The 14,823-nt window shown below is 39.2% G+C and overlaps 1 protein-coding gene across 1 annotated transcript in view; it reads left to right on the forward strand.

The window, feature by feature from the left end:
- The window catches only part of RGS22 (regulator of G protein signaling 22), a 62,279-nt gene that overhangs the window by 17,670 nt on the left and 29,786 nt on the right, over positions 1-14,823 (forward strand). Inside the window, exons 6-14 of the mRNA XM_068933839.1 lie at positions 744-909; positions 1,247-1,418; positions 4,410-5,082; positions 5,638-5,799; positions 6,718-6,898; positions 8,518-8,657; positions 9,180-9,285; positions 11,175-11,300; positions 12,865-12,966. Of these exons, the coding sequence (XP_068789940.1) occupies positions 744-909; positions 1,247-1,418; positions 4,410-5,082; positions 5,638-5,799; positions 6,718-6,898; positions 8,518-8,657; positions 9,180-9,285; positions 11,175-11,300; positions 12,865-12,966 (1,828 nt within the window). The remainder of the gene's footprint in view (positions 1-743; positions 910-1,246; positions 1,419-4,409; positions 5,083-5,637; positions 5,800-6,717; positions 6,899-8,517; positions 8,658-9,179; positions 9,286-11,174; positions 11,301-12,864; positions 12,967-14,823) is intronic.

Consider the following 14,823-nt stretch of genomic DNA (forward strand, 5'->3'; position numbering starts at 1 on the left):
CCTGCAATGAAATCCCATTGCCCTCAGATAGTGAGGCTACGGCATAGGCTTCTTTTTCCCTTCACCTGTGCCTTGGTTAGTTATATACTACTCTCTAACTTAACCTAGTTATTTCTGCCACTGTTCTTGAGCTCAGAGCATCCTCCTTGTTGCCATGTGGTTCTAAAAATGCCCGATCTTCTGGACATTACAAGGCTCACACTAACACTCACAAGGTAGCTCTGGAGTGAAGTTCTCCTACAGCAGCCAGCTGAACAAGATAACACCAGCTGTTTTATTATCATCAATCAGAGTCTGAAAGTTCAATTAGTATGATCACTGCTATGGCACTGTTGCTGGGACTGCTTGTATCAGGAGCAGGAAATGCAGTGTCTGGTACTGATACAGGGCTCTGCAAACTGGGAAATGGTTTCATTTAAGCAATCAAAACGTTCAAAGGTTTCTTGGCAGGGCTTGGAACTGCATGGATATATGCAAGATCATCCTGACAGAAACCAGTTTTGCTAGTAAAGCTTTATAATGCAAAGCAGGTCACCATCTGTAACTTGGTGGACTACAGAGTGGCAGTGCTGGTGTTTACATATGTGACAGCAGGCAAGGGGTGAAATAATAAAGTTCCTTTTGACAATTTATTTTAAGAGTCATCATGTTTTTTATAGTCTATTTTAGGGATAAATCAATCAACTGCTTCTCTGACTAAAAGCTAAAATTATCTACTTTCTTGTCTTAACATTTAATTTCAGGCTAGCTAAATTGATATCACAGGTAGAATGGAGCAAGACTGGCATTAATTTCATTATAGACAGAGATTACTATCCCTGGATAATGAAGAGAGACCCAAGTCCTCCTTTCCCTGAGGAGGATGCCACTTTGTCCACTATGAAGAAGTTCTATGTGTCACTTGGCCAGGTAAAATAAACACGTTTAGTGGCTATAACATTGAGCTAGATTGAATGCATCCGATTAAATTACCATAACGACTGATTCTCTGAATATAGCTTCTTCTCAAAGCTGTCTGTGCTACAGAAGAAGGTTGATGAGTCATGCTACAGCTTAAAAAGAAGGCACCGCTGTGTTACAAGTATGCTCAGCTACTGTCATACAGCTCCTTTCACTGGGAATTGTCATTATAGAAATCTGTACAAATAGAGCATAGAAAATGACTACACACAGTAAGACCTCTGGTCTCAGAAACATTACAATAACTTGAGAAAACTGAATTATTTGATGATGTTTCTTTTCATAGGCTACGCTTTCTCAGACAGAGGATTGGTTTACTCTAGTAAAACAAAGTGAATCCATGAAAACTGCAGATTCATTTACTCATCCTTTAGCTTCTCGTCAAATTCAAGATGTTCAGTGTTTGGCTGGGCAGCATGAAACAGATGATTTATTAAGTGAAACACCTGGGCTCTTAGGTAAGTAGTAGAGCCTCAGCCGTAGTGTTTATAGCACAAGTCTGACCAGCTGGAAGTAAAAGGCTTTCTAAGGAATTGCTGCTATGTCTACTTTTTACTGTTCTGAGTATCCCATAGCACCTCAGGACTCTGATGGGGAAAAAAGATGGATTTGTTTCTTTCCATAGCCACAGTGTTAAATGAAAATTTTGAACTAGTAGCCAAGTAATTTTGTGATAGATAAAACCTGTTTTCTTATGGATTTGTGTCTCATAGATGCAAGTTTCAGCTGAAGTTTTTTCCCTCATTTGAGATGCTTATAAAGACTTTCTTGTTTGGATTTTTGGGGTATTTGATAATGTATGATTTACACTGCAGCTGTCTTCTTAGGGTATCTATACAAGGCACTTAAAGGATCTGTCTGCCTGCCATAATTGTTTGTGACGCTCCTGTCTATCTGCCAAAGGTAATTGAAATTGTTCAGCAGGTTCAAAGTTACTGGAAGACAGCATATACATGCACATATAGACATACAAGATTGCATAGCCTAGCTTCTGTTCTGTAAGCAGCAGCAAGATGACCAGAGAAGTGTCAACATGTGGGAGGATGCTGGTAGTTGTATCTCTCCCCCTTCTCTGAGAAATAAGCAGCCATTCCTCTGTGAAAATTGCACTGTTGGGACTTTGCAGACCTAAGGCTGAGTTGGAATTTGGAGGAAATAGCAATTCTTTTTGTTGCTCAAAAAAGTGCTTCTTTTTCCCAAAACTCATCAAGATTACCTCTGAAAATACATTGCTGATTCATGCATTAGTAACAACGTTATTCTAGTTGCACTTGTTTTGTGACTCATGAGTTCACTGATAATTTTTGCAGTGCTTTGAGCACAAGTGGAAAATTATTGCAGAGCACCATACTGCAGAGCAGCTCTGAATTGCAGTGAGCTGGGCATAGGCCTATGGAAAGCCTCTTTGTCCTTTTCTTCCACTGTCCTGTAATCAGGTGTTTTGTCTCAATGAATGTTTTATAACTTCTCACTGCAAATTTTAACACAGACTTTTATTTTACATATGCTTACTGATCTTATTTATGGTTATTTCATGGGAAATCTAGCATTCTTTCAGTTAGAAAACTGTTCAATTGGTGTAGAGGTCAGGAACTGGAAGCAATAAATGGCATCAACTATGTTTCTCAAAGCCAGCCTGCAATTAGAAAGAGTTCAATAGCTGAAGGGGAAGGTATTTGCTTGAATGATTCAGGGTGAATTCCTTGCTCTCTTCTTCAGTTGTATCCGGGTTATAAATTAATGCCTCTTGAGTAAAACTCTTAGCCACTTGGCTTGTGATTGCTCTAGAGCTGTGTGTCTCTCTCCCTAATTCTCCTGTGAAATCATTCTTCATGGTTCAGTTTCACAAAACAGTGTTGAGAAGCTATAACTTTTCTTTGTCAAGTGATAATAATTGAAATAGTTTAAAAATAAGAAACATTTTTAATTACATTTAATTGCATTATATTAATTTATGTCAACGTATTGTGTCATAGGTACTTACCCATGAAATTATGTAAGTACAGATTAGGGAATTTCTATGCCATGTTTCTATTTCAAAGTTCTGCCTGTGACAGTAGCCAATACTGGCTACTTCAGGGAGAGAAAAAAGGAATGACTAATGGTCATTTATTGATTAGGCTACCATAAGGAGTAACATAGGCTGATAACATTACAAATATGACTTTAGTGGATCTGAGAACTTCAGCTCTTTTCTAGGACAGTCTGATGCACCGCATGTGCATCAGGTGGTTGTAGTATCCTTCTCATTCACAATGCAAGTGAATCAGACCATGTGTTTGTCTTAGGGATGCAACAGTGTATGAAAGCTTAAATATAAAGAAGATTCAGTTTATCCTGTAGTTTAAGCACTGGATTGATATGAAGATATTGCAGAGCCACAAGAGAATTATGGCTTTATTCTTTCTTGCTTTAACTCAGATTCTGTTGCTGTTCAAAACACCCACAGTCCTTGTGCTCAGTTTTATAGGGCTGTCTTGGACAGTGATAGCAGCACTAACCTAGGTAACTGTATGTACAAGGTCAAGGTCTTCCACGCTAACACACTCCAGAAGTACTCTATTTGCCAAAAGTTCGGCAGACTTAGAAAACATAGCTGAGGCAGCTCAAGTGGTAGGTTTCTTGCGCAGCAGACCAGGATGGCAGGGCATGGTTAATAGCATCAAGGGCAGCTGCACTGAGCTGTGAGTCATAGAGAGAGGGTGGATAAGGGGATGAAGAGCAGAGGGATAAAAGGAACAGAGTAGGTAAACTCAGAGAAAAAAAAGAGGGGCTGGTCACTGTTCTGAACTCGTTAGAAATGAAACATCTCTAAATGGCAAGGAACCATTTCTAGGTAGTAGATGGGACTATAGGATTGTTAAATGTGTCCAGAATCCTTAGCATAATCTTTTGCTTTGTAGTCCTTCTGCGTATGTCAAGATTTTACCCAACTGAGAGGCCTGTTTGATGTACTAGTCTCCTCTGCAATAATCTGAGCTTTTATTTTCAACATAAATAGACAAAAAGCTATCACTTACTAGCTTTCCCATGCCTAAACAAAGAAACAGTCCTGCCACAGGCTATGACTTTGATCAGACTATGCACAAATGCTCAGGGAAGAAAGCAGGCCTTGCAGGACAACAAGGTGGTTTAACAAATGCTGCGGAGCTGGGATGCTCAGCTGAGTAAACACGGCAGTTAGCTCAGGAGGGAGTTGTTCCTGAACTCTGCTGCTCTGCTGGAATTCAACGGGGAATGAGTTTCCGAGTCCTGGGGCTGGGGTTACAGCTGGACAGCTACAGTAGAAGTACCTCCGCTCTTCCCAGTACTGCAGCAAGACATGGTCTGATTGTTCTGCAGCAGTACAGTATAAGTACATGGCATTTTTTTAACTTGAAAACTTTGATGTGTAAGAGGGCAGTTCTGAATCAAAAGGATGTTCAATGATCTTTTCTGATTTAATGCAGAAGCAGGTTCCTTGTCTGAGGAACATCAGCAGTGGAGTTGCGTTTCCCCTTCAAGGAAAGCATCAGCAAAAGCCAGGAAGAGATCCAGAAAGGCTGAGGAGGGTTCTTCTGTGGCCGTTGCTGAACCTCCTTTCCACACGCAGCTAAGGGTTTATCTAGACCAGAAATGGGAGAGCACAGCAAAAGGAGAAAATGGACAGGAAAACGCAACTTTTCAAACCCTGGAAGAATTCACATCAGCTTATGTTCAATTTATACTGAAGGAAGCCATTTCAAACTTGACTGGCCAGCCAGCTGCCAAGACTGAGAGTGATGTGGAATTCAATGAACAGCCTAAGGTGTTTATACATGAGTTAGCAAACAATGAAGTTTCCCTTGGTACTGCCAAACCACTCTTTTCTCACAGTTTTTCTCCATTTACTGTCTTGGACTTCAAGGCAGATGTACCTGAACGTGATACTGAAGAAGTGAGCTTACAATCGAGTTCTGAAAGTGAAGGGGCAGATAGCAGGGCTGCCTGGTGTATTAGTCACAGAACTTATGACATTGGCAACAGAAATGAGTTTGAAAGATTCAGGAAGTTCATTAAAGGAACTCTTGGGGAGAGGTACTGGTGGCTCTGGATGGATATTGAACGACTAAAGGTTCTTAAGGACACTAGAAGGCAGCAAAGGTATTTCCTGTTATTTAACACTTATTCCCATTATTTTAATAGCTGTAACCTGGCTAGATTAATGCAGATTTTGAGAATGTAGAATAAATAATTGCAGTGAGTGAACTGAAGGGACACAGTTAAAGTAGTTATGGGTTTCCTGACAAGGTAAGTGAGGAGTGACTCCACTGAAGCTGACAAAACTTTTTTTTGCAGAGGCGTGTTCGCAAAACTCACATGAAATCAGAATTGTCTCCGTATTAAGGCTGTGTTAGAAAGCGATTTAGAAGACAGAACAGTGATAAAAAGAAAAAAGAATAAAAGAACTTAAAGTCATAATTAGGGCATTCAGAATGACAAACTGCTTTAATGAAAGGCTCTGCTAAATTTAGATTGTCTGTCCTAAGGTACTTAGGTATTTTATCTTACATAAGACCTGGCTCTAATTTGGGCAAAAAATATTTTGACTTCTGCCATTTACAATAAAAAAAATGTTGCATGAGAACAGTTTAATCAGTAAGATGATCTGTGCTTATTTCTGATACATGCTTATGTGACTACTTTTGTTGACTCAAGGCAGCTTGATAAGATGAAAAAACTCTATCTGCTGAGCGGTGGAGATTATTGCCTCAGTTCGGAAGTCTTGCTCAGATTTGATCTACTACGTGGAGATCAGTGGAATATAAGGCATTTAAGACAGATTCAACCTGAAGTAGTGAAACCTTTACTTCTTTACTGGTATGAATAAATGAAGAGTCAATGAGATTCTATTCCTTAACACATTTCCCTTTCCTTTGATAAGCCCATTAGAAAGATGTATTTCATCTCATTTGTCCCCTTGCAATTATGGAAAGCAATGTCAGCATAAATGCTAGCAGATGTTGCCTCTGCATTTTTAGTTGAGACTAACCTACACTGCAACCTGCTGAGAAGCCAGATAGATCTGCCTTGCTGAGCTCCTTGCTACACTACTACCAGTAGCAGCTGAACAGCCTTGCATATAGCTGGCTTGGATATCATTCTACCAAACTTCAGGCTGCAATGTGGACATATTCCTCCAGGCAGAGGTTAATTCTCTCCTAATGTATCCCCCATACAGCCCTTCTCAAGTTACTGAAGATGCTCAGAGTATACATCTGTATGGAGTTTGACCCTGAGACTTTACTGTTCAATGTTATACAAAATCCTTTTTACATATTGACAGCTTAAGCAAGGATACAAATTCTAACCTATTTCCAAAACATAAGCTAAATTTGTGAAGAACTTCTCCCCTCCCTGAGGGGTATCAACAAATTGCAGTCATGAACAAATACCTGCAGCTGTGAACTTTGCTGTGGAGTCTCATACAAATTGTAGTTTATGTCCTGTGACCTATACTCCTTTTCTATTCTTGCTGTAGGAAGGCTGTGGGATGTTTTACTGCACTCTCCTATACAAGGCAATTATGTTACAATGCAGTATTTGCAACCTAAGCTTTTTTAGGTATAGCTTGTTTTTAGATTTGGAAGAGTGTTACGGTCTAAACATAACTTTTACACTACCTGTTTTTTAATTCTAGGTGCTTACAGCACCATATCCTGATACAGCAAACATTATCATGAAAAGAAGAGCCTAGTTTTGAAGAAAGTCTATTTATTAGCATTTTTTTTTCTCTAGGGGTCCCAGATTTTGTGTCACTCATTCAACAGCAATACAAACTGCCTGTGCAAAACTGAAGCTTTGGCATACACACCAAGAGAGACCAAGGGTGGACATTGATCCTTTTCCACAAATGGTATCATTGTTGCCATTGAGGCCTAAGTCTTGTATGCCCAGGATATTGCTTTCCCTTCCTCACGTAAGTAGAGTCAGGTCACAGCACTGAAAAACAAAGCCCGATCCCATCCAAAATTATGGTAAAACTCCTTGAATTCAGTGAGACAAGAATACGGTCCTTGGTTGTTATCAAGTCATGATTCAGTAAGAGAGATTTCTTTCTTGCGGATGGTCATGTACAGAAATGCAGCAAAATTTTACTATGTTTTATGCAACAGTTCATTGTAAACTGAGTCAGATTATTTTCTCAATTATATGATTACTATTTCATAAGTCTTTTAGATAGATATTTTAGCTAAACGTTCTCAGAACTACATTAAAAATGTACAGGGCAAATTCTGCCCTTCAATCAGCCTTATCTTAATCCAGAGTAGTTCTTACAACCTCACTGCAGTTCCCCTGAATTTCCCCTTGTGTTTATAAAACGGGCAGAGTTCTGCTCAGTTTCTATTGCTACAGTCATTCAACTGGCTAACCTTGATACTTGTTTTCTAGAGAGGGCCAGCATGTAGCTTGTAGGTGGCCAGTTCAGTTGTGACTCTGTTCTTCCTTGGAAGCCTGAATTTGAGAGTTGGCTGCAATGAAAGCTGCAGGTTTTCAGCAACAGTGTTAAGCCTCAGTACAGAAGGTACTTGGAGAATGTGAAGCCAGACTGTGATTCCAGTATTAAGAATTGGAGGGTCTATGCCACGTGTCTGTTCAAGTACACCTCTAATATTTTGAACTGGATAGTTTTAGACTGCAATTTTAATATATGTTTTATAAAAGCTAATTAATGGAGATAATGGAGGGAAAGCAGTGGGACAGATTTCCTGCTCAGAAGAAACTGGGCCTGGGAGCCAGGTTCCTGCTGAGCTCAGCAGGAGTGGGAGCCAGAAGAAGCTACCTCTGACAGAGGCCAATCCTGGCCCTACAAGGTGTGCTATGACCCAGTACTAGCTGTAGGTCAGGGAGACAGGATCTTAACTCTGCAGGATTTCCAGGTTCTACTGAGTTCAGCACTTGAAGGAAACTATGTTCTGGCACCCGTAACTCTCACAGAATCAGCTGATTAACCGTTTGTTGCTGCTTTTTTGCTGTGAGAAAACTGGACTGCTGAACCTTTCAGCTCTACTGTGTTGCAAGAGCTTTTAAAGTGCAGCAACTCAGACTGAATTTCTGAAGGCACTCTGAGTGCAACTGGCATCTCCAAAAAGTAGTAGAAAGTTTTTGTTCAAAATAAGTGGTGATGTGGCAGAATGCTCCCTTTCTGAGCAATGACTGTATCTGTCTTGCAGCCCTGGTTTCTAGTGCAGCTGTTCTTAGTAAACATTCATTCCTAAAGAAACATCGCTGACATGTTCTTCACTTGACATCCTCTGTAATTCTATACAAAGTGCATGTAAAATATTTCTAAGTGCATGTAAAATATTTCTATCTGTTCAAAATGTAATTTTTAAGCGATAGTGGTTATTAAGTTGTGCTGAACAACCTTGGAAGATTTCAGAGAAGCTTGTTGCAATTTGCAGTTTTAGATATTGTTTTTAAGAAGGAAAACAAATGGTTCTGAAAATTGTTTAGAGCAGTTAGTGGGAACATGTTAAAAAACACAAAGGTGGAAAAAAAATCTGAGTTGCCCTATCTTTCTGCTATGTCTTTTAGAAAAGTAGAACTAGTTCACCAACAACTTTATTAAAACTAGCTACACCAGATTTCTCTTTGAAGAGATCATCAAGGTTATCAGCTACCCTGTCACCAAGTCAGAGCCCCCGAAGACATGATGATTCTAGCAGTAGAAAGTGGTAAGTGCAAAAGTTGCTTGTGGCTCTTTCTGTACCTCAGATACTTATGAAAGGCTTTCAGATCCTACTGTTTTCATGAATATGTTTATTTAATATATTAATCTGCTTGCTGAAGCATACTTATGGTACAGACGGCTTGCATGGGAAATTTCTTCCTGGCAGATTAGTTTGTCATTTGTTTATGTCACAACACAAAAGAGTTTATTTCTCTAAATACCAGTATTTTACTCTCTCTGGTGTAATCGGGGATAATCTCTACAAATATTTGTATTCTTTTAACCTGTTTCAACCACTTGCCCTCAAAGATATGTTGTGTATGTCGATGAGTTCCATGTGGTCACATGAAAAAGCATTTCTCTGATTAGTTTTAAATTTATTTTAAATTTGAGCTCCATTTATTTTTTCCCTACTACTCAGTATGTTGTTCTACCTGTCTCATGCCCCTTCTTAGTTTTTATTTTATAAATTGTCCTAGTCTTTCACTAAGTAGGTACTGAAAATCTTATTTCTTTGCGGGTGTAGGCCAAAATCCATGAGCAGTGACATGATTCATTGTTTAGCTTTGGATGATGCGGCAGACTCGAAATACCAGGGCGGTAGAAAATACACCTATGCTGAATTGCTCCAAGTAAGTAGCACTTGAAGATTTTAGTTGTCTTGAATGATGGGTTAAAACATTTTATTCTGTAGCATTCATGGGAAAATAGTCAATGATTTGGGGAAATTGATTTGATTTGATTATGTGAATGTCTTTGTCTTATGCATAGAATGTCAGAATTTTCTGTGTGGTATATGTCACCTGTTTGATACGAAATCATAGCACGTACAGAGGTTTGTTTTCACTAGAAAGCGCTGATCTTTTCCATGGTGACCGTGTGCTCAGTAGGTTATTACAGAAAAGTCACTGGATGAACGCTTCAGTGGAATCATTGTCTAGGAAAGTATACCAGGCTTACAGTGTAACTAAGAACTGAATCTGGCCTAGAAAGTCATTAAAATAGTAAAATTTATAAGAGGAAAATGTTTCAGTTGTAAAATTCCTCTTTATTGCTTGCATACTTTATTCTTTAGTTTGTTGAACTATTGCCTGCTAAGCAAAGCCCTCAATCCAGCAAGCCTCGGGAGGGACAGGCTGCACAGAAGAGCCTTTTCTTAATAACTATTAAAATGCTGACAAATAGAGCATGTGAGATGCCAAGATTTGGCAATTTAAAATATACCCAAAACTTTTCATGTCTGTGGAATGCTCCTGAAACAGCCTGCTGTTTCAGAGATATTGATACCTCACAACTCAAAAAGCATACTGTGAAATTTGGGCCTGCTTCCACATACATGGAGTTTGATCTGTTGAGCGTATCGTTTGTTTTTCACATCAAAATCATACTTTGTTCATTACTTCAATGAAATAATTTTCTTTCTTTTTTTGTTAATTTTAACAGAAGAAAAGGCTATTATTGTAATTAGGGGACATTTATGGTTGGAAACTTATATTCAGGAAATGTTCACATTGACTTTTAGCTTTTATACATCTTCATCATGCAGTGTTTCTGTCTGGCTGATAGGAGGAAAATACTAGTCACTGACACCCGTGGGGCTGGACAGGAACCTACAATGAGGACCCCAAAATTTGCTGTCCCAAATATGACAGAAAGGGGAGTGCAGGTTTTCCATAGTTTAATGTCATACGGGGAAGAGGGGTCCTCCTACTCTGTATCAGAGGCCTGGCTTCCCCCTGCCCTTCTCCTTCACTGTCACTGTTCGGAAGGGAGCTGGTTGTCAGCTGTCCTGCTCACCTGCTCTCACTTCTGTCATCAGTGACAGAGGGCCAGCCAAAGCTTCTCTCTTGGGGTTTCCAGAAGATAATTTAGTCATTTGTAAATTCCTCTGGCTTCTGTGAATGTTGGTAAAATGGATGTATTCTTCCTCAAATGCTTCCAGAGCCAACCACAGTAGAGCGCACAGATTTCCTGTCCCCTAACATGCTCATGATTTTGATGCTGACATCAGTGGTATAGCTCCAAGAGACATACCTTTTTCTCCAGGATAGCTAATTGTTTTGAGGCTTGACCAAAAAGTCACTTCTATTAAACTTCTATTAGTTTAAAACACAGTAGCCTGAACTAAGGCAACTTTTGACAGTAGGTCACAATACTAAGTGATACAACTTACTATCAATGGGCTTCCCTGGGTTCAGAGTTAGAGAGATAATGGCAGAATTAAGACCAGGATTGTTTTCCTGTTTCAAGTATTGAGGAACCACCTAAGGGATACTATGGTCATTTTGCTGTTTTATTTGCCTTTAGTCATCAGATTTATTCCACTGGACATGAATATTTAGTGGTAAAATGGTACGGAGCATTATGATCAATTGCATATGTAGTAGAAAATGGAGCCTGGTTTCCTGGGAGGAAGATACTAATTGAACACACTCCATGGCCCGCCATTGCAATGTACTGACACTTGAAAATAATGAAAGCCTGTTATTCTTTGTTGCATAATTATATTTTGTTTGTCCAGGGGAAAAGTGCTCCTGGCAGTGCTGTCCTGGGGGGATCAAGAATGGAAAGCATGCTGCAATCTCTTTATTTGGAGAACAGAGCAGGCTACTACTTCACACACTTCTGCGAGAAGTCAGGGAATAAGGTATGAGCATTTTCCTGCCCTGTGATAATTTAGTCCACAACTGACTGAATGCCAAGTTATAGAGGGCAGCCAGACTGAAAAAATAATTGGAGAAAGAAAGATTGATGACTGGATGAATTATTACTTGTGAGACTACAATCCCTCAACAACAATAAACTGTTCATGTGTATATTGAAACTAACGACATGTCTTAACCAAACTGTCAGATCATAACTGTCTCAAAGCTTTTGGAAATCTGATTGTACCATCAGGGATAAAAAAAGACTAATCATTTTTAGAAACTAGCCTTTAACTTGGCAGGAAAAAAAGAGGTCTTAACCCACAAAAACATTTTTTAAAAGGATGGAAAATCTGCTATGCTATTACTCATGATAATCTGCCTCCTTCTACTTGCTGGGTTAGTGATGTCCAAAATCTCCAGTGTTTTAAAAACGTTCTTCTGCTTCCACGAAGCTCCTTGGATTTCTGAGAAACATAACACTATTTCTCCTCTGCAGTCAGCAGAGTCATCATTCATTGCTGGGTGTAAACTGAGGATTGGTTGGAACAAGTTATCAATCTGAGTCAGTGTTTAGTGGCTTTGCAGAAACATTGAGTCTTTAGGGGAGATTTCAGTACAATCAAGATGGACATCTGTTCCACTGCTAGCACAGCCCAGAATCCAGCAGCAGTAGCTAGAAATGCCTTTGGCTACCAGAAAGCAAGAGCCAATATTTCCAAAGCTGAATACCTTAAGCTAAAAATATTAAATGTGTATAGACAGAAATTTACATGACAGTAACTTATTTTTCATGGGAGATAAGTACCCACATGTCCTCTAGTATTTGCAGGTGCCAGACTCCTTTGAAAATTAGTCTCTTAAGATGTTGTCTACACCCGTGTAAATTATTTCATTCATAAGCTGTGTCTGGCAGGCTGCAGTTTGTGGCACAAAGTTCCTCACCATTATCTTTTTTGAACGCCCTCTTCTATTGTCCAGTGATGGGGTTTCCAGCATATTTTTAAGATCCACACCCCGTAAGTACGGTATTAAAACAGGGCGCTTGGGGAAAGATCTAGGCTGCTTCTTTGGAAAGATCTTTTGATGTTTATTTAAATTTCGGAAATGAAGCCAAGATTTTGTGCCTCAGAAATGCATGTAATAAAAATGTAATGATAGTCACAATAACATACGTCAAGTATACAATATTTAATTGTTTTGGTTATTGCTGTTCCACCATGGCACACATTCTGCATATCCATTATCAGCATTTCTTCCTAAGTGCTGGCTTTATGCCACTGAAATGTGGTTATTCTTCAAATGTTAACAACAATGTTAACAATTTTAATGGCCAATTATGCACAAAGGATACAATAAAAGATAGAGTATCGCAGTGACAATGCCATTAAGTATGTTGTCCTTCTGCCAGTATGCAACAGAAGATTAAATCCATCTTAAATTGAACTTGATTTATGATGACCCTGAGAAGCTAAATAATTACTTGCATTGGTAACTCAACCTTTTATAAAGTCCTGATATTTGGGTAACAGTAACTTACTTTTTTTTTTTTTTTCTCATTTGTAGCTATGGAAGAACAGTGTGTACTTTTGGTTTGACCTACAGGCTTATCATCAGCTTTTCTACCAGGAAACTCTTCATCCTTTTAAAATATGCAAGCAAGCTCAAGTAAGTTGTAAATAATGTGTTTTCCCTTCACAAATACATTTGTTCAGTGTAAGACTGAAAAGAAGACAGGAGGTGGAAAGGTTTCCAAATCTTGACAACCAACACCAAAGTAAATCTGGGCTGTGGACAGTAAAAGAAGCTCTTTGGATTGTTACCATGGAATTTCTTGATTTAAATGTTAAACATGCATAGTTTGATTTCTAGGCTCTGTTGTCTGTTCCCAGTTTTATCTGTTATGTTCAGTTTACCTAGTCTCCCCTTTGCTACTCTGTGTTGAATTTGGAAACTGTCTGCTTAGTGTTAATGTTAGTGATAACATTTTTTATAAATCAGCTAATAGTACTGTACCTTTCTTTCCATCTCCTGTGTGGGTTAGAAGTGCAAGTCTTGCAGTCCAGATCTCAGACAGTGACCTTAGCTATGGAAATGGGTCTTTTAGTTGTCAGTCCTGTGTTTCCTTTTCTGAATCTTAGGGTGTCATTATTCTCCTTACACAAATTCTCCCCCCTACATGATCTTTAGACCCTCATTTACTGTCAAGTGGAACTGATATTGCCTATAAATAAGTGTTCTTAACTGAGCATGCACTTTAAGTCTTGGTGCAGAATAAGAATAAACTGATTTACCACAGGCCATAAGTGCTGATAACTGTTACTGAGTACAGACTAGTAGGATACTGCCAGGAAGGAGGCTACAGCAGTGTGATATCATTAGAAGCATTCCAAGCAACTTTTAAAATCATTTTGTGAAACTCTGGTCTGTTTTTCCTCTCTAAACCTTGTGTAGGAGTATATTCTATCTGCATATTTGAATATATGTTGTAATAGAGCAAAGCTACTTCTTCACATGTCCTTGGAACAAATGTCTGTACAGTGGTGCAGAATAGTCTCTTTGTACAGCTAAGGTTATTGAGCATCTGGGCTTCCTTGATTTGTCTTCTTTGTCTGCTTGAAAGTTTTACTACGGCAAATGACAGAATTTTGCATGTTTGTCCAGAATTCCCACCTGAATCACTGTTAGTTGTATGGAAACTCTGAACAGAGACTGAGGCACAGATTCCTTCCTCTTCCCCTTCACACACTGGCTAACTTGAACTGCTGTCTTGTTTACTTTTTTTCCCCTCTATTTATGGCCTGAGGCTAATGGCATAAGGCTTTTAAGGCTGTCCTCGTTGTTTGTTCCTGAAACTGCCTGTGCCTCCAGGGTCTGCCCAGCATGCTTGTAGGGCCTGTGTATGGCTAGGGGACCCAGTTCATATCAGACGCATAATCTCACTGCCTCCTTTGCACTCCTCCAGGTCTATCGCATGCATCTATTTAAGAAGCTGGATAAGCACATTGGACAGCCTGGCCGTCTTGTCCCTGTCCTTATATCTTCAGAGCTGAGCCTCTGAGCTTGATGCATGCTTAACTAGATAATCTTTTGGGAATCTTGATGTTAGAACGTTATTCTGGGAAAAGTCCAGATGTGTGATTTGTTTGTTTATTTTCCAAAGTCTTACAACATCCTTACAGCATAGTATTTTTAGGACAATAGGGGAAAAATTCTAAAAGTGAAAAAAATAGATGTTAGTAACTAAGTAATTGGTGTTGCTACTTGTGCCCATTATCTATATTGAACGTTAGGGCTCAGCTCCAGAAGTAAACTCCCAAATGGTATTCTGCTCCAGAGACTATATTGCACTCCCTTAACCTGAAGATGAAAGTAGAGTTGTAAGATGCTGGCAAATTGATGGGAGATTCAGTAGCAGCTTGGCTGCATCCCATTTTTCACTAGGAAAAGTTATGCTGACCTACATTTACTGTGGCATTAGTGAGGACAGCTAGCTTGCTTAATGCCTGGTAATCAGAGAGTTAG

Source organism: Struthio camelus, chromosome 2 (assembly GCF_040807025.1).
Source record: "Struthio camelus isolate bStrCam1 chromosome 2, bStrCam1.hap1, whole genome shotgun sequence".
Classification (NCBI taxonomy): domain Eukaryota; kingdom Metazoa; phylum Chordata; class Aves; order Struthioniformes; family Struthionidae; genus Struthio; species Struthio camelus.